Source organism: Planococcus citri, chromosome 2 (genome assembly GCF_950023065.1).
Source record: "Planococcus citri chromosome 2, ihPlaCitr1.1, whole genome shotgun sequence".
Classification (NCBI taxonomy): domain Eukaryota; kingdom Metazoa; phylum Arthropoda; class Insecta; order Hemiptera; family Pseudococcidae; genus Planococcus; species Planococcus citri.
Genome location: NC_088678.1, coordinates 82,157,555 through 82,177,751, shown reverse-complemented (window position 1 = coordinate 82,177,751; position 20,197 = coordinate 82,157,555). Strand labels below are relative to the sequence as shown.

The following is a 20,197-nucleotide window of genomic DNA, read 5'->3' as shown; positions in this document are numbered from 1 at the left end:
ACGAATATGTTGTCCATTTCACTGCATACTGAAGTTTAAGCTTTGAAACTTTGAACTTAATCTCAAGAATATCGATATTTGAGAATATTCAATACTTTTGCAAGACAATTGAATTTTTTTAAATTGAATTACCTAACTACATACTTACATTGTTTTTATTTTTTTAACGTCTAATTGACCCTACGAGGGGTCAAAATGGGGGTTTTCCAATACGAGGAATCCGATTGTTCGATAATTTTTAACGTAAAAAATGCATATTCGCAGACTAATCGCCATTTTTTTCCTGTTTTTTGATGTTTTGGCGTGAAAAAAGTAAATTTTCAACTTATTATTTTTCTCCAAAGTTTAAAATTACCTAAAATAATATCTGAAAAACATAAAATAAAATACAAAAACACCTTACACATGAAAACAAAATTAAATTTAATATCACAAGTTATCATCAATTTTTTTCATACAAATTTCATTTTGAAAAAAAAAATTAGAAATAAAAGGAAAAAGCTCAAAATCAAATTAAATTAAACATAGCGACGTTTATAGTATATCGATTAAAATATACAAATAATATTAAAACAAACTTATTCACTCGATCAGAAAAGAAGGAAAAAACGGGAAAAAATTCAAAGGATACAAAAAAAACAAGGACTAGGCGCGTTAAAAATAAAAATAACTATAAACACACAATTTTATTCGAAACCAAAGGGGAAAAAAACAAAAAGAAAAACAACACGACAGTATTTTTGTACCATTCTTTTTTTTTGCCTACGACACGGCATGTTGAATCGATAAGGCGATTTTTGTCATGAAACAAAATAATTGCACAAAAATAACCGCACATTTAAAAAAAAAAGAAAAAGGAAAGAAGGAAGGAAAACATACGAATAAATAAACGAACAAAACCGAATAATTATTCGAATTCATCTACGCAATATATACGATTGTATCACAATTCTATTTTGATATAACGCATAAGTCAATACACAGGCAAAACATATACACGGCACGCCCATAAAATAATTATTTTCGCAAAATGCACCATTAAAAGGAATGCTTATCATGCCTTGATTCAAATTTTTCAACAAATTTAGCAACGTATAGAAGTAAATTATTTTCAAAACAAAACAAAAAAACGTCGCCACAACGTTAATGAAAAAACAAAAACAAAAAAAAGGGGGGAAAAAGATAGCTACAAATAAACAAACACGCAAATTTTTCTGATAAAAATGCAAAACATTTGATTTCTTAATTATTAACGGCGATTACCTTGTCAAAATGAAAAGGAAATTAACACGTGTTATGCAACAAAATTCATCGTTTTTCACGGATATAAAAAAGTAATTAAAAATGTTTTAAAAATTCATCGTCGTATCAAAACTAGAAAAAAAAAATCTTCAATCGCGCGGTAACCACTCGTTACAGTTCCAATAAATTACATACACAAAATAAATTACACAAACCATTACTCGATAGGTTTTTGTCATTATTATCATATAAAAAAATACCACTCATGGGGCGATTTTGAAATTGGTACGAGTTTTCTTCTTGTAACGCTAGGTGTTTCTTTTGTATCTTGAGGGCGTTACCTATGTTCTTCCATGACAACTTTCTTGAAAACGCCTGATGATATTTGGTGTTTGATATCTTGGCCTCCTAGTGTTGTTGTACCGTCCTTTGAGATGAATAACTGCAAACCAGATGCTGCGACAGAGAAAATCCAAAATTTCAATATTACAATGAGGAATTCAATTAGAATAGATTACATCAGAAAGTAAAATGTTCATTCCAAAAATATCGGGTTTAAATGTAAACAATCCCTTTTTGGGCTCTTTGGGGAAACACATGAGAAATTTTGAACTTGTAGGTACCTAACGACTTTTTTGTATCATTACTGATTACTGTGTATCATTTTATGAAAGTTTTGAACTGTTTTAAGCGAGTTTTAATCATTTTAAATGAAAATGGGCCAAAAAGGCAAAAACACTTCAATAGAACTTCAAAAACCCATAATTTGTCAGTTTCAAACAGTTAAACTATACAAAGAAATAGCAATGACTTGGAAATACCTGAGAGTACAATTGGTGATATTATTATAGAAGCAGGGCTGCATACCAATAAACATAAATGGTATCGGTATTCAGCATACAGTATCCAAAATGGCATTGATATTTTGGTATTCCCCCATACAGATAATTTTGGTATTTTATTATTTTGTGGATTTTTTTTTGGTATCCAGCATTGGTATTGGTATTGTACCAATATGATACCGAATTGAAAAGTGTGTTTTTCAGCCAAAACAGGACTTGCAAACCGAAACCAAAACTGAAACCAAATCCAAAACCCCCAAAAACCAATTAAAATTGCTCAAAACCGAAACCAGGAGCGTTATTTTCTCAAATTCAAAACCAAAACCGAGAGTGTAACCGATTGAAGTTGCTTCTTATCAGTAAATTCTGGGCCAAATATTCTGAAAAAAGTATCACATATGTACTTTTAGCTTTTTTTCTCATCTCATAGTTGAATAATTTTTAGTTTAAAATGCCGCAAAACTGAAGTATTTTTGACTGAGAAATAATTTTTTTCTGGTTAGTTTTCTAAAATTTCATACATGTATTTTGGGAGAATTCTTTAAAAAGTGCCATAGTCCAGTAACTTTAGCATTGAATAGTGAATCTCTAGGTGGCAAGCTGATTTTTGGTATACTGGTCCATTTTGATGTCCTGAAAACGAATCCGAGGAGTCCCCTACTGTGCCGGGTGAGCTTTCCCCCAAATTGTGGATTTTAGCCCCCCAAAATATGTTTTTGGCCAATATATTGAAAAATATCGACTCTAGAGCAAAAATGATTGAAGAATGTTGTTCTACGATAAATTTCTGATCTATTGATATATCAACTGTCTTTCTCCCCCCAAAGGGGGTGGAACTACAACCATTCAAAAAAGGGGGGTTTCCTGAAAAATACATAAAGGATATAGTCAACTGAGGGGGGTGAAATGGTCCCCGAAAGCGTTCGAGTTGATATCAGCATGGAAGGTGGGTCCCATCGAGAAACTTCCGCGTGAAAAATTTCAGATCGGCACCACCTCCCCTTTTTGGGGAACCCCCCTTTTCTGTAATTTCAATACCAATTTTCTCAGCCCCATTTCAACCGATTTTGAAAATTTTTCAGTATGTTATGCATATTCATAGTAGGTATCCCCACAAAAATTTTCAACCCCCTCCCCTCATATTTAGCCCTCAAAATGGTGTGAAAATGTGCCTTGGGGAGGGTTGGGGGTAAAATGGAAATTTCGGGGAAAATAACTAAGTATTAATGAGTAGGGTGTCGTTTTCTTATGATTCGATACCGCTGAGCACAAATATGACGTCAGATTTTTTGCTACACTCATCTAGCCCTCTCCACAGCACATAGCCCCCTCAATGTATACTATTTGAAATAAGTTGAAAAACGCTACGTAGAACAACATTCTTCAATCATTTTTGCTCTAGAGTCGATATTTTTCAATATATTGGCCAAAAACATATTTTGGGGGGCTAAAATCCACAATTTGGGGGAAAGCTCACCCGGCACAGTAGGGGACTCCTCGGATTCGTTTTCAGGACATCAAAATGGACCAGTATACCAAAAATCAGCTTGCCACCTAGAGATTCACTATAGCCCCTATTTTTTTGCTAAAGTTACTGGACTACCACTTGCACACAATATTTGGCCTGAAATTGATGAAAAAGGTACTGATGAAGACCAAATCTGCAATGTTATGACACCAATCAAGTATAGTCTACACCAATGTCCAATACCAATGCCAGATACCGAAAAAAAAATCCACAAAATAATAAAATACCAATACCAAAATACCAAAATTCCACATCTGTATTGGAGAATACTGAAATACCAATACCATTTTGGGTACTGTATGCTAAATACCAATACCATTTATGTTTATCAGTATGCAGCCCCACTGGACATGCCAGCTGTATCTTGAATCTGTATAACATTGAAGTGAAGAGGAAACAAAACCTTTTCTGGAAGTGGATGAGTTCAAAGAACAAACAAGACAAAGGAAGCTACAAAGAACAGTGCCACAAGACAAAAAAGATGATAAGAGAAACACGACAGGAACAATACGAAAGGTTTGTGGCAAACATGGAGAGGGACACATAAACTGAAACCAAAAGTGTACAAAATAATCAAAAGAATATCAGAAGAAGAGGTACACAGAGTCAACGTTGCCCCACCAGACTGTGAAAAAATGGTTAAATACTAGGCGAACCTATGGAATGACCCTGACAATGAAATTGAAGTGGCAAACCATGAGGAGAACCAGTATGAGTCATCCTTTTGGGAAGAGCTAGATGAAGCCTTGAAAAGCTCCAGAAATGGAAAAGCCCCAGGCAGTGATAAATTACATACCAACAAACTTATTCAAGAACGCCACAATAACCATAAAGAAGAGACTGCTAGCTTTCTACAATAAAGTACTATCCGGTACTACCATACCAGAAGACCTTCCAGACTGCAATTGTAAGACCCATCTTCAAAAAAGGAGACTAAAATGACCCAGGAAACTATTGTGGAGTTAGCCTACTAAATGCTGCTTACAAAATACTTGCAAAGATATGCTAGCGAGAAGAATCGAGAGCCATGTGGAGCCAATAATATTGGAATGCCAAAATGGATTTTGAAAGGGAAGATCATGCATAGATGGAGTATATGCAACAAAGCTGCTGATGGAGAAGAGACGAGAATATAACCTAGAGACCCACATGTGCTTTGTTGATCTGGACAAGGCGTATGATTGAGTACAAAGGAAGAATTTGTTTGAAATCCTGAGGAAAATCAAAGTGAATGAACAAAATAGTACACCTAATTGAAGAAATATACACGGATAATATAATAAGAGTAAGATCTGGAAACATGTCGGAAGCATAGAAGATAGGAAGAGGAGTAAGACAGGGATGCCCAATGTCATGTAGTCTGTTCAACATCTACTTCGATGACATGATTAAAGAATGGCTGAAAACTGAGCCAAAAGGGCTAGACATCAATGACACCCATGTCAATACTCTGCTGTTTGCTGATGATCAGGTGGTCTTTGCTAACAACGAAGATGACTTGCAGAGAGCAATGTACAACCTTCAGAAAGTAGCTGATAAGTACGGAATGAGAATCTCGTTGTCAAAAACAAAGGTGATGGCCTTCGAGGGGAAAGAGCCAACACGCAGTAAAATCGTTGCAAATGGACTGCCAGTGGAACAAATTAAAAGCTGTAAATATCTCGGATGTGAGCTGTCATATGAAGGAGAAGTTGACGCACAACTTAAGATCAGTAAATTCCTGAGAGTAAGCGGAACTATAAACCGAGCCATACCTCCAAGAAAATTTAGAGCCAAAACTCGAATAAGAATCTACAATACGCTGGCAAGACCAATGCTGCTGTATGGATATGGAAGTGAAACATGGACAATGAGAAAAGATGTAAAAAGCAGAGTAACTGCAGCGGAAATGAGATTCATGCGAGCCACAGCAGGATATACTAGATGAGATAGGAAAAGGAACAAAGACATCCTGAAGAAGCTTGGAGCAGAGCCAATCATTAGACAAGTGAAAGATTACAGAAAGAAATGGCGAAAACATGTTGACAGAATGCCTGATGAACGGTCCCCTTGAAAAGTCAAAGAATACACTCCAACTGGCAGGAGGAGTAGACGTAGAGGAAGACCAATGAAAAGACTTAATGATACATCGGCGAGCAATTCTTCGACATTTTCTCAGACGGGCTGAACAGCTCACTGGGACAAAGTTCAATGATGATGATGATGATCAATTAAAACACCTACAAAATATTAATGCACTATACTTACAACCAGTGGTATCTTCTGTAGCTTCTAAATTAGTCGACTTCAATAGCTGATCAATGAGCGTATCCGTATTCACTCTGGTAATTTCAACTCGGCCACTGGTAACATTTTCTTCTGCAGCTTTTTTCCTCCTCTCCAACGCTGATTTACCTCGGTCTAGGGAACCAGTTTCACTCAGGCAAGAACTACCACTGAGTGTTCTGTAATTGATTTGATTGCAACAGCAAACAAACACAAAAGAAAACAAAATTAGTACAAACATTAATAGAACAGATGACTTGAATTATCTGTATTGTTAGAATGGTGGGTATTGAAAGATAGGAGTGAAACATCACATCATAGAAATGCTATACAGGCACAAAGCGTTAGTGCATAAAATTTTAATTATCAGAGAAGTAATTTAAATAATACTTATACATTTTGCACTTCAAACAAAATGAGATTAGGTAGGTGACATCTGTGGTAAGTGTTGATGAGTTAGGTGGTATGATGTTTTGTGGTTTTCAGCCTCAAACAATATTCATAGCAAATGAATATAGATTTTGTAAATATTACAAGCACATTGCACTGCCATCTAAAAGACGTCAGTCCCACTATCCAGGAAGAAGTATATAGACGTGACATGACACCATCTACAATCTGATCATTCAAATGCACATTCATTCATTCTATCAATCAACCAATCAATTAATCAATCAATTGCTACAGTCTGATCATTCAAATGTACATTCATTCATTCATTCTATCAATCAATCAATCAATTGGTAGCAGGATGTCTTGACAAAAACTCTTCATCTTTTCTGTCGTGCGATTATGTACGTATATCGCATTTCTTAATACCTTCGCAACATTTCAAAAAGACCCAGAAGATGAAACATTTCCCTGTCTCTCGAAAATATATCCAATAAATCAATGACAATCGCCTAAAATCCGTAAAATTGTGTACGTTTCAGCTAATTGCACAATGTATCAGCAAATACGGGGATTGTGTGCATCATTCACAAGCAAAACGTTGGTCAAATAAAAGAAAAAAGTTAAAAAGCACAACGAAATCATCGTTTTAGGCAATAATAATTAACAAAACACGATCAAACTACTCGCAAATTAAATAAGGAAATGGTAAAAACTCGCCACACAAATTACAATTATTTTAAAACGCTGCAAAACAAAACGAGACTAAAAAAGAAAATGAAAAAACTAATAAAAGAAAAAAATCAAAACTAACATCTGACTAGTACGTCTGGTGGAGAGTGTAACTAACGTTGTGGTCGTTGAAGTCGGAGTATGTTGATTAGAATAAGAATGTGTTTCAGATGACGCGGACGTTTCGTGAGAGAAATTCTGATCTTCGGAGTTGTAAACGACCACCGAAAGCTTACTACCCCCTTCGAACTTACGATGATGCAGTGAATGCGACGTTGTGGTAGTCCTGCGTAACATACACGAGTGAAAAATCAACTTTTTTTTCGTATACGTAATTAGTACAAGCGTTTCAAGTTATACATTATTTATAGTCTATATGTACTAATCGTTCACGATTTACAGATAAATCATGAAGATGCATGCGCCCACAACCGAATCAAAGTCGAGACTCTGTAGATATATAGCTGGAGAAATTTGGCTCAAACAATATAATTGAGTCTCCCTCTTACTTACATTTAAGAAAATAGCGCAGATTTATTCAGGGATTGGTAGGAGGGGGACAGAAAACCTATTCTGATGTCCCAAAAATTCTGTTTCAATTTTCTGCCAAACTAGTGGGAATGAGCCAAACTTATGAGGAGGAGGGATGGTGGAGAGTATGAAGAGAGTAAAACGGTCAAAACATGAGTTAATAGCTTCTTTTAAAAAATATCATTCAAGTTTTGTAGTTTTTAAGTGAAAAAAAAAACTTTTCGCATAAAAAGTCGTTTTTATGCCTCTCGAAATACACATTTTCAAGAGCTTTCGCCCTCACTTGGGCCTGTTTTCGTTTCTTTTTCAAAATAACATTTTAAAAAAACCTTTCAAATTATAAAATTTTAAAAAGACAAAAAAACATCGTTTTTAGGTCCCTCAAAATACAAATTTTCACAAATTTTCGCCCTAACTTCGCTCGGGCCCTTCCTCTTTTTTTTTCAAAATCAACTTCCTAAAAAAACACACATAATTTTTAGGTTTCTTAAAATGAAATTTTCAAAAAATTCGCCTTCGGTTCGCTTAAAATGAAAAAAAAAAAAAAACATTTGGGCCTCCAAAAATTCAAAACAGGAAATGAAAATTGTTATAAGTCATATAAATAAATATGATAAGTATCAATTAGCAAACTTGGAATTTTTTTCCTACACCAGTCTACAAATTCAGTAGACCCCCCCCCCTCCCTTCCACTCTTTACAAAAAAAACTTCATTTTCGTCCACAGAAATTAGGCCAAATCACATCTGCCCTGAATCCACACTGGCTCTCGACGGTTTCAGCAAAAAGGCACGAGTTCTAATCTTGCTATAATTATCGGTAAAAAAATGATGATTTTTTTAGCAATTTTTATACAAAAAGCGAGAGTTTTTGGCAATTTTTGAAAAATCAATGAGATTTTCTGGAATTATTTGAAAGGCAATTTTTTTTGTCGAGAAAGCGAAACTTTTTTTAGAATATCTAACTTGATAAAAAAAAACAGGACTTTTCGGTAATTTTTAGTAAAAAAAAAGAAACACTTTTGAGTAACTTTTAGAATAAACGATTCTAAAAAGCAATATTTTTTGAAAATTTTTGTCAAAAAGCTAAACTTTGTCAAGCTGGGCTGTCTTTTTGGTAGTCATTGTCAAAAAGAGATACTTTTTCACTATTCTAGTTGAAAAAGCGAGACTTTCGGTTAATTTTTGAAAAAAAAATTTTTACTTTTTGGATTGCGAAAAAAACGACAATTTTTTACAAAACTGGATTGGAAATCCGAAATTTACCATGCACTTCAATTTAAACACGCTTTCGAGTCGACTGCAGGTGGGCTTAAGTCATTTTGGAGCCTCTAGCAGATTTTCAGAACATTTTGTAAATTCTAAAATCTGTTGAAGGCTCTAGGAATTTTCAAAAAGTTTCTGGAGGATCCAAAATGATTTGAACCAACCTGCAGTCGACTTGATAGCGCATTGAAATTGAAGTACAGGATGAATTTTGGATTTCCAATTCTGTTTGGTAAATTTTTATGGAAATTTCGAGTTTCAAAATCTACTGCAGCAGGCTCCAGTTATTAATAAAAAACTCACTGGAGGCTCCAAAACGACATAAAATCCACCTGTAATCGACTTTATAGCGTATTGAAATTAGTTTATAGAATGAATTTCGGCCTTCCAGCTACATTTGATGAAATTTTGTGGAAATTTAGAATTTCAAAAATCTGCTGGAGGCTCCAAGAATTTTCAAAAAGCCGCCGGCGTCTCCAAAATGACTAAAACCCATCAGCACTCGACCTAATAGCGTTTTTAAGCAGGAGTGCAGCGTGAATTTCGGATTTCCAACTTCATTTGATGACATTTTGTGGAAAGTTCAAATTTCAAAAATCTGCTGGAGGCTCCAGAACTGCTCAAAGCGGTTTGAAACCGTTTCCAATCGACTTGGCAGGTCGAAAATAGGGAATATTCCAAATTTCAGTTTTCTAGATCAATTTGGTGAAATTTTGATTTTTTTTCTCATTTTTGGCTTGAATTTGATTTTTTTAAATTTACCAAAAAAATCGAAAAATGCACTTGAACCCTTGAAGTTTTTGAAAATGTGATAGAGGCAACATAACTGCTCAAAATGAATTGAAACCGTTTTGAAGTGATTCAGGGGGTCGAAAATAGGGGACCTACACATTAAATTCCAGCTTTTTCAGATTAGTTTGGTAAAATCATGATTTTTTCCCATTTTTTGACCCAAATTTGATTTTTAAACATTTTTAAAAAATCAAAAAATGCACTTTAGCACCTCACATTTTGGCTGGCGATGCATTTTTGCATACTGTTTCAATTTAGTTTTGTCCAGTTCAAAAACTTTTCTGCCAGACAGTACCTTTTTTTATATTGAAAAAAAAACAAACTTTGTTGAAAGTTTCAGAAAAGTTTGAATTTCACTTCTTCAACGCCAATTAAATCATACTTTGCATGGGTCAGTAATAATTTTCAAAAAAAAAAAAAAAAAAAAAAAAAAAATGAAATTTGGCTACTAAATTTTTGTCAAAAGACTATTTTCTTCGTGACTGAAAATTTTCCTGCTGGTGCAACCATCGAAAAAAAAACTGAATGATCGTTATTTTCAGTATGTAGCTTACTTTTTTATGTATCACTATAAAGTAATAATAAAATATTCATATGCTTAGTAGTCCGGCATATGACAATAGGAGTAATTGCACTCCCCCCCCCACCGCCGATCTTACGGGAAAACTGTTTTCTTGAAGGGGACATCCTAAGGAACATTTTAAAGCAAACTTGCCACAAAAAAAGTTGGCCTTACTTACAAAATGGCGGCTATTTTGATTAACTGGTCATCCGAAATTGCAGATTCTGCGTTTCAACATAGGACTTGCACGAACTTTTTCAAACTTTACAAAATTAGATTGAAAGATCATGCAAAAATTTATCACCTGTCAAAATTTCAAGTGCTAAAGTGCGTTTTTCGATTTTTGGTGAATTTTTGAAAATCGAATTTATTTAGGCCAAAAATGAGGGAAAAAATCAAAATTCTACCAAATTGACCAAGAAAAGCTGAAATTTGGGGTTTACCCTATTTTCGACATGCCAAACCGATTGGAAACGGTTTCAACCAGTTTTGAGCAGTTCTGGAGCCTCCAGCAGATTTTTGAAACTCGAAATTCCCACAAAATTACATCAAATTGTAGTTGTAAAGCCAAAATTTATTCTAAAAACTAATTTCAATACGATACGAAGTACTGTAGGTGAATTTCAAGTCGTTTTGGAGCCTCCAGCGACTTTTTGAAAATTTCTGTAACCTCCAGCAAATTTTTGAAACTTTGAATTTTCACAAAATTTCATCAAATGGAGATGGAAAGCTGAAATTTACTCTACACTACAATTTTAACACCCTCTGAAGACGACTTCTGGTGGATTCAAGTAATATTAGGGCCTCCAGCTACTTTTTTTGAAAATTACTGGATCCTCCAGCAGATTTTTGAAACTTGAAATTTCCCTAACATTATTTATTAAATGCAGTTGGCAAGCTGAAATTTACTTCGCAGACTACATGGTGGTTTCAAATGGTTATAAAGCTTCCAGCTACTTTTGGGAAATTTCAATTTTCCAAAAAAACGTCTTACAACCTTTCAAAAAGTTGCTGGAGGCTCCAAAACGACTTGAAATTCACCAGAAGTCAACTTCGTAGCGTATTGAAATTAGTTTGTAGAATGAATTTCGACTCTTCATCTTAGTTTAAGTTTCAAAAATCTACTGGAGGCTCCAGTAATTTTCAAAAAAGTCGCTAGAGGCCCTAAAATGACTTGAACCCACCTGAAATCGTCTTCAGAGGGTGTTAAAATTGGAGTGTAGAGTAAATTTCAGCGTTCCATCTCTATTTGATGAAATTTTGTGAAAATTTAAAGTTTCAAAAATCTGCTGGAGGCTCCAGTAATTTTCAAAAAAGTCGCTGGAGGCCCTAAAATTACTTGAACCCACCTGAAGTCGTCTTCAGAGGGTGTTAAAATTGGAGTGTAGGGTAAATTTCAGCTTTCCATCTCCATTATGATGAAATTCTGTGAAAATTCAAAGTTTCAAAAATCTCCTGGAGGATCGAAAACGACTTAAAATTTACCTGGAGTACTTCGTAGCGTATTGAAATTAGTTTTTAGAATAAATTTTAGCTTTACAACTCCAATTTGATGGAATTTTATGGGAATTTCGAGTTTCAAAAATCTGCTGGAGGCTCCAGAACTACTCAAAACGGGTTGAAACAGTTTCCAATCGATTCTGCATGTCGAAAATAGGGTATATCCCAAATTTCAGCTTTCTTGGTCAATTTGGTAAAATTTTGATTTTTTCCCTCATTTTTGGCCTAAATAAATTCGATTTTCAAAAATTCACCAAAAATCAAAAAACGCACTTTAGCACTTGAAATTTTGACAGGTGATAAATTTTTGCATGATCTATTGATCTACCTTTGTAAAGTTAGAAAAAGTTCGTGCAAGTCCTATGTTGAAACGCAAAATCTGCGATTTCGGCTGACCTGTCAATCAAAATGCCCGCCATTTTGTAAGTAAGGCCAACTTTTTTTTTGGCAAGTTTGCTTTAAAATGTTTCTTAGGATGTCCCCTTTGAGAAAAAAAGTTGTCCCGGAGGATCGGCGGGGGGGGGGGTGCAATTACTCCTATTGTCATATGCCGGACTATAGGTACAATATAGGTAACCGCAGGAGGAAGAACAGGCATACTGTGAGGAGTATTTTATTTGGCATTAGTTAAAAAAAGCTTAAGAATCATTCCACATGCTCAAATTAGGCCTTAAAAAATATGGAAACGTCGCATCCTACACGACGACCGGCGTCTGTGGACACTGACGTGAAAATGGAATCTTATACTATAGGTATTGCAGAGAAGTCGCTATTTTTCTTTAGCTTACATTCTAAATATAAATAGATAGGTATAAATTAGGTACTATAAACCGATTATACAGGTGTATATGCCCGCGAACCCAGCAAGCGTGTTACAAAAGGTTACTTTGAAAGATAAAAAAAAAATGAGAAAAAAAATACTTAATCAAGGCAACCACCGCGACCGACGGTATTACTCGTACCTCGGAATCGGCGAATCTGGCGTTACGGGTAACAGACCAGGGGATGAAGCAGCCCTTGTGGACGGTCCCGACCAGGGTGGAAAACGGAACGTATCCACCGAGCTATTTTTACAGCTCGCGTTTGGTGGCGTTTGTAGGACGGCTTTAGCAGCGCCGCTAGGCAGCGTGATCGGCGACGCCGCCGTCGTGGTCATTGTTGTCGTCGGCGTCGCCGCCGTCGCCTTCGCCGTTGACGATGACGATGCTTGCAGCAGCGGACTTTTCGGTGGCTTCTTCAATCTCAAAGGCGAACTAACAGACCAGAAACGAATTCGGTTAGCGGCCGCGTTAAATTTACGGCTAGATAAGGGGGTTAGTGAGAGAGGTAGAGGAGGCGAGTGGATCGGGATCGAGGATATGAGGTCTAAATCGTTAATCCGCGGTGTTGGCCACGATGGCGACCTATAAAAAAAAATTCTTCAATTTACTAGCATATCATTATACCTAGTCGTATTCGGTATTATTGGGCATGAATTTCTACTCTAACGAGGCGATTCATGATTCATTAAACTCGTAATCTCCACTTATGGAAAAGGGATCAGGGATGTGTCAATGATTTTTTTCAACTTTTAAAAATCTTTCAAACGCGACTGCATTCGGATTTCTTATTTCAAGACAAGGGACTACTCTAACACTACTTTGGAAACGACAACTACCGATACATTTCTAAAAGCATAATACACCCAACATTAACACTAAACTACCTTTGACGTGAATAATGAGAAATTTGAAGAAAAAAAACGACATCAATGAAGTGTCCTAGAGCATCAAAAAAGGGTCAATTACATGTCAATTCAGCTCACAAGGGAACCTCTTGAGGTGTCCGCCTCCGATTTGAACGGAACCGCGATTTTTGGAAAGAGCATGTTCTAAAACCCCCAAATCCAAATTTTCAGCTGCCCAAGTTCATTTTTTGATTTTTGGCGAATTTTTGAAAATCCAAAATTGACTACTTTGGTGATTTATGCTTTTTTTTAAAAAAGTACGTACTTCATCTGTAAAAATGTTCAAAATAAGTCCTAAAACTGATATTAACCCCCCCCCCAATTCAAATTTCGTCATTTCCAGCCATTCTGGAGCCTCCAGCGCGATTTTTCAATTTCTCCAGAATTTTGAATTTGCTCCAGAAGGCGTGAATATGAAGTTGGGCAGCTAAAAATCAAGTTGTGTGTTATACTCGACCTGTTTAACGAATTTATCCACATTTGAGCCGATTCTGGAGCGGACACCTCAAGAGTGGTTTTTTAACCAGCTTTTTTCAAAATAAAAATATCAAAAAACCAAAAATTCCTCGTTTGTGAAAAATATTTTGAAATTTGCGCGAAGCGCTGTATTTCGTCATTAATTAACCACACGAGAGCGAATTTCGCCATTTCCAGCCTTTATTGGGCCTCCCTTTAATGTTTGGATATTTTTATTATGAAAAAAGCTGGTCAAAAACCCACTCTTGAGGTGTCCGCTCCAGAATCGGCTCAAATATGGATAAATTAGTTAAACAGGTCGAGTATAACACACAACTCAATTTTTAACTGCCCAACTTCATATTCACGCCTTCTGGAGCAAATTCAAAATTCTGGAGAAATTGAAAAATCGCGCTGGAGGCTCCAGAATGGCTGGAAATGACGAAATTTAAATTGGGGGGGGGGGGGTTAATATCAGATTTAGGACTTATTTTGAACATTTTTACAGATCAAGTACGCACTTTTTAAAAAAAAAACATAAATCACCAAAGTAGTCAATTTTGGATTTTCAAAAATTCGCCAAAAATCGAAAAATGATCTTGGGCAGCTGAAAATTTGGATTTGGGGGTTTTAGAACATGCTATTTCCAAAAATCGCGGTCCCGTTCAAATCGGAGGCGGACATCTTAAGAGATTCCCTTGTCAGCTTTGGTTCTGGGTGCTGCGGTTTCACTCAAAAAAATTTTGTAGGTCAATTTGGAGTTTGATTTCTTGAGACTGCTGAAACTTGGAGAAAATCTGTTCGCGAAATTTTATGGGCGATGAGAGCAATTTTAAAAATATCAAAAGTTCAATTTTTTTCAAAATTTTTCAAATCATTCTGTTTACTATGACCACTGACCAGCATTGCTGAAATCCTAACAACCATTATATGTATTAGGTACACGATTCATTCAATTTTCAAGAAATGGGAGAGGCAATGGGGGCGTAGAAGGGACCACATCGAAAAAAAAACTGATATTTGTAATCAGCGCTCCCAAAAACCTAATAAACCATATTTCACACAATTTTTTAAATGTTCCGGGAAATTGGGGGGGGATGTGGAAGGCGTAGGGAGGGCTAAGTCGAAAAAACAATCTGATATTTGTATTCAGCGCTCCCAAAAATCTAATAAACCCGGTACCACAGAATTTTTCAATTTTATGGAATTTTTTGGGTGGAGGGAGGGAGGGGAAGTGGAAGGCGCAGGGAGCGCTAAGTCGAAAAAATAACCTGATATTTTGTATTCAGCGCTCTCAAAAAAATATGAATCTCGCTGAAAAAACAAACCCCACCTCCTGCCTTGTGTCGGAAGGGGGGGGGGGGTTTGAGATGCAATGATGGCGATTGTAAGGATCCTACAAAAAATGTTCAAAATCAGAGGATCTAAACTCAAAACGAGGCTGATTTGACTTTGACACATGAATTGAAATGACCCAAGAAAAACATTTTTCGTTCTGGAATTTTGCATTCAACTTTTCATTGGGGGGGGGGGGGGGGAGAAGGAGGAAGCTATAAAAACTACTACCGGAAAATTTCTCATTGTGTCATTATGTCAATAAGTGATGTGATATTGTGATATAACCCTATTCAAAATTCAAAAAGAAAGAAATATTTAGCTCCCATTTAGGTATTTTAAAAAGGGGTGGGGATAATGTCGACTAGAGATTCAAATAGTACATAACTCATAACGCAATCATAATGCCTTGTGACACATCGTTTGTTGGGGTTTCGAGGGCGTCGAGTCCGAATATCAATTTGGTTTTTTAATCTCACCCTCCCAACCCCTTTGCATTTTTTGGATTTTTTGATTATCAAAAAAATCGAGTAAAGGGTCGTTTTCGACTAATTCGAGGTCACCGATTCCGAATCTGATGTCCATATTTGTCGAGGGACGCTGCTTTAGTGAGAAATTGCGACTATCTCGCCGAATACGAGTCCGATCGCAAAACGAACGTTATTTTTGGATTCAGCGACCTCAAATTAGTCAGAAAACGTCATTAAGAGTGCAAAATTTGACAACTTTTTTTCAGCTCATTTTGGCTCAAAAAATAGCAAATTTTCAGTAGAAGGAGGCGTCCTAGGGATAATCTGATACCGGAAATGAATTCGCCGTCCCAAAAACCCCTACTAGCCAAATTTTCAGCTCGATTGGCGACAAAAAGTTTTTTTTACCCAAAAAAATGTATGAACCGTACCCCTTTGGATTTTTTGGATTTTTTTGATTTTCAAAAAAATCAAGTAAAGGGTCGTTTTCGACTAATTTGAGGCCGCTGAGTCCGAATCTGATGCCCATTTTTGTCGAGGGATTCTGCTTCAGTGAAAAATTGCGACTATTTCGCCGAATACGCGTCCGATCGCAAAACAAACGTGATTTTTGGATTCAGCGTGCTCAAATTAGTCAGAAAACTGTCTTAAAAATTCAAATTTTGACAACTTTTTTCCAGCTCATTTTTGATGTCAAAAAAGGCTGTTTGCGAGAAATTGGAGCGCTCTGGTGAAAATCTGACGCCGGGAATGAATTTGCCGTTCCAAAAAACCCCCTCAACCGGATTTTCAGCTCGATTGGCGACAAAAAGTTTTTTTTCCCCAAAAAAATGTACCTATGAACGACCCTTTGATTTTTTTGGATTTTTTGATTTTCAAAAAAATCGAGCAAAGGGTAGTTTTTGACTAATTTGAGCTAGCTGAGTTCGAATCTGGTGTCCGATTTGAGGGCTCGCCTCTTCTTCATGAAAAACCAGGATCAATTTTGACGTCATATTTGAAATCAGCGACCTCGAATTAGCCAGAATCAGTCTCCAAAATTCCACAACTTATTTTCATGTCAATTTTGAGCTCAAAAAAGGGCAGTTTCCGAGAAAATGGTGTACTCTAGTGAAAATCTGACGCCGGAAATGAATTCGCCGTTCCAACCCCCCCTCCCCCCAAAAACCCAATTTTCCGCTCGATTCGCGACCAAAAGTTTTTTGCCCAAAAAAATGCATGAACCAAGTCCCACCACAGGCTCCACAATTCGGTTCGAACATGGAAAAAAATTATTAAGTCGAGTGACATATCGTTCGTTAGGTTTTTGAGGGTGCTGAGTTCGAACATGAACTCAGTTTTTCGATCTGACTCCCCCCTCCCCACCTCTACAGCAGTACTATTTTACCAAATTACACAAAACCCATCGAGAAAAACGGTATTATTAGACAACAACGAGTACTTCGTGTTTTTGGCGCAATTCGAAATATTTGCTTCGAACAAAAAAAAAAGGAATGCGTAATATTTACTTTCAGCATTACTACTCGTATCAAGAGACACGTGGCTCGTATAATTTAATTGATCGCGGTTATTATCACCGCTAAATGTTGGCTCGCTTCTTCGATATCATATACGCGGACGCGCACATGCGATTTACTCATTAATATCGTCCAGATTATTTGCCGCGTATTTTTTTCGATTTTCGATGCACGCAAAAAGGCAATGAACTCGAGCACGAAGACGACAACAACGTAGTACAATACGTGGACATGACACTCGTATAGTACGAGTACTATACCTAGACCTACTAGTAGACCTGTTGCAATTTTTCAATCAGCCACCAAAATAACTCATTGAGTACATAAGTAGGTACATGTAGAGAGCATATAATATACTGATCATATTTCCAGCATTTAAGTAGAAGTATGCAAATAGATTTTTGTGCATACACTCATACAGGTACCTACATAATATGCACTGTTAATCGAGCCATAGTTTGTACCACGAGTCTCGTCGCATCGTAATATTTTGCGAAAAAACGACGAAAAAACGATAAGATGACGATAAAGCAAGGTGACGCGAAACCTTGGTCGTGGTCTCTTGTCGCAATGTTTGTCACCGCGATGCGATAAGGCGACAATCGACGGCATAAGTTTCGTTTCACATGGACGACAAACCATGTAATACATCTCGTCGTACAAGTACTCGTATAATACGTACACCTTAGATACAAATAGGTAAGTCTAAGTACATGTAATTTAGTCACAGATCTAAATAAACACATCTATTGCCAAATCGTGTTGTCATCGCTGTTTTAAAAATTAACCTCCGAACTGTTCTAAACCGCAGAAAATGACACGAAGCGAAGAATTATCGTCTTCGACACCTCGAATTTGTATTTGAATATGGCGGATTGGCGGTACCATGAGAGAGATAACACATGGCAATTTCGACGCTTCAATAACGTAACCTAATAAGGGGCACGAGTGCCAAAATGTCTGATCTACCTATGCGTGAGCGTTCTCGATAGTAAAATGATTGATATCCCTACGTAATTTTTTCGAAAATCGAGAATGGAATTCCTGAAAAGTATACGTTTTACACAATTCTAGAAATTATCACTAATCACATTTAAACGTATTAAACTCAATTTGCACAAACTTTAATGGCATTAAACCATCTTCAATCGACTCAACATGATGAAATCAAGATCCAAGGTGAATTTTAGATTTTCGAGTTCATTGGATAAAATGTTAATGCAATTTCGAGATGTCCAAAAACTTGTTGGAAGCTCTAAAACTGCTCAAAACAGATCGAAGCCATTCTGTACAGATTCGTCGGGTCCAAAATCTAGCTCATACCAAATTTGAGCTTTCTGAGTCAATTTGGTAACATTTTCAGGGTTCGTACTCAATTTTTTCCAAAAAAAAGTAAATTTTGGTAACCAAAAAAAGTCAAAAAAAAGTAACCAGACATGAGCATTGAGCAAAGCAATTTAACAAAGGAAAAAAACAAAAAATTTCAGTGAAAAATGTAAAAAAAAAACCAAAACTATTAACATTCTAATGAAAATATAATAATGAAAAATTCAGTTGAGACTTGGACTCAAAAGTAGGGCCTTTTTCCCAAATTTTTAATGATAAAGTGAGACTATCAATTATTGGTATATTTCAGACGTGGCAGATTTTGACAGTTTCAACAAAAGGCAGAGCATAATTAATTTGGAAAATTTTTGATAAAAAGCGAAACTTTGAGCAATTTATAGAAAAAATCAGGGTGTCCACTCATTTCTGGAAATGATTTTCCCTGACTTTTCCAGGTTTTCCGGACCATTTTCCCCCACTTTCTATGCATACCCCACACTTTAATAGAAGACATATTTGGGAGGGGGGGTGTAATTTTATTTCATAAACTTCTCTTTGAACTGGATACTTCTTCGGATATAAAAAAAAAACAGATCAACTTCGATAATCAACTTTTTAAATTAAAAATAAATAAATAAATAAATAAAACATGCATCAACTTTGGCCAATTTGTTACAATATTCATATGACTTATGAAAATTTTTCCTTTGTTTTTTTCTTGATTTTTGGAAGCCTAAAAATGTGAAATTTGTTTATTTCAAAATGAGAAACAAATTGGCCCGAGCGAAGTGAGAGCTAGAACATGACTTTTCCCTGACTTTTCCAGGTTTTCCAGTCTTGTGGACACCCTAAAAATTGACATTTTGGAAATTTTGTCAAAACAGCGACCATTTTTATCTAATAATTTTTGACAAAATAGCAAAACTTTTCAATTTTTTGCAAAAAAGTGAGATTTTCGGTCATTTTAGCATTTTTAAGTTTAAAAAAAGAATTATTTTAAAAACTTGGTAAAAGCGAGAATTTTTGCAAATTTTCAACAAAAAGTAAAACTTTTTGGAAATTACTGACCGCTGACGAGATAATGATACTTTTTTGCAACTTTTTGATTAAAAAAGTGCCCTTTTTTTAAAGTGTAGGCAAAAAGAGAGACGTTTACAATTTATAAAGACTCTGCTTCTTTGGCAATTTTTGGCAGTAAAGCAAGACTTTTGAGCAATTTTTGGAAAAAAAATAAGGAAACTTGGAAATTTCCACAAACAAGCAACAATTTTCATCGATTTTTGATTATTTTGACAAAATTTGAGCTTTTTACTTTTGGCAGAATGTTAAAATTCGACAATGTAAGGGAGTTTAGCTGAAATGACTACGGATGAGATATTTTACAGGTTCGCGGGGAAAATAATACATATTATGATCGCCTAAAATTGATGAAAATCAATTTTTAGGACCCTGTAAAGGATCTTAATGTATGATCCCACCTAAAATCTTGGATTGTGAGGGAAGGGTATTATAGCCTTGCTTTTTCTGTATGATGACAAGAAGCCAAATCGAAAGAGCATGCGGAAATACATCATTTGCCAAAATTGTAGGTGCTTGAAAGAATTTTTCGATTATGTATTAGTGAATTTTTGAAAGTCAAATTTGAGCCGATAATGGGAAAAAATCAGAATTCTACTAAATGGACCTTAAAATTTGAATTTGGAATGTACATGTGCAATT

General features: G+C 35.8%; 1 protein-coding gene across 4 annotated transcripts in view; it reads right to left on the bottom strand.

Moving 5' to 3' along the window:
• Positions 1–406: 406 nt before the first annotated feature.
• The window catches only part of LOC135838048 (early estrogen-induced gene 1 protein), a 61,595-nt gene continuing 41,804 nt past the window's right edge, over positions 407–20,197 (bottom strand). Inside the window, exons 7-10 of one of the 4 annotated variants that reach the window (XM_065353575.1) lie at positions 12,611–13,051; positions 7,082–7,285; positions 5,860–6,056; positions 407–1,698 (exon numbers count right to left, since the gene is read on the bottom strand). In XM_065353575.1, coding sequence (XP_065209647.1) covers positions 1,580–1,698; positions 5,860–6,056; positions 7,082–7,285; positions 12,611–13,051 — 961 coding nt within the window. In that variant the 3' untranslated portion in view covers positions 407–1,579. The remainder of the gene's footprint in view (positions 1,699–5,859; positions 6,057–7,081; positions 7,286–12,610; positions 13,052–20,197) is intronic. The other 3 variants (XM_065353576.1, XM_065353577.1, XM_065353578.1) reach the window with 3 other exon arrangements.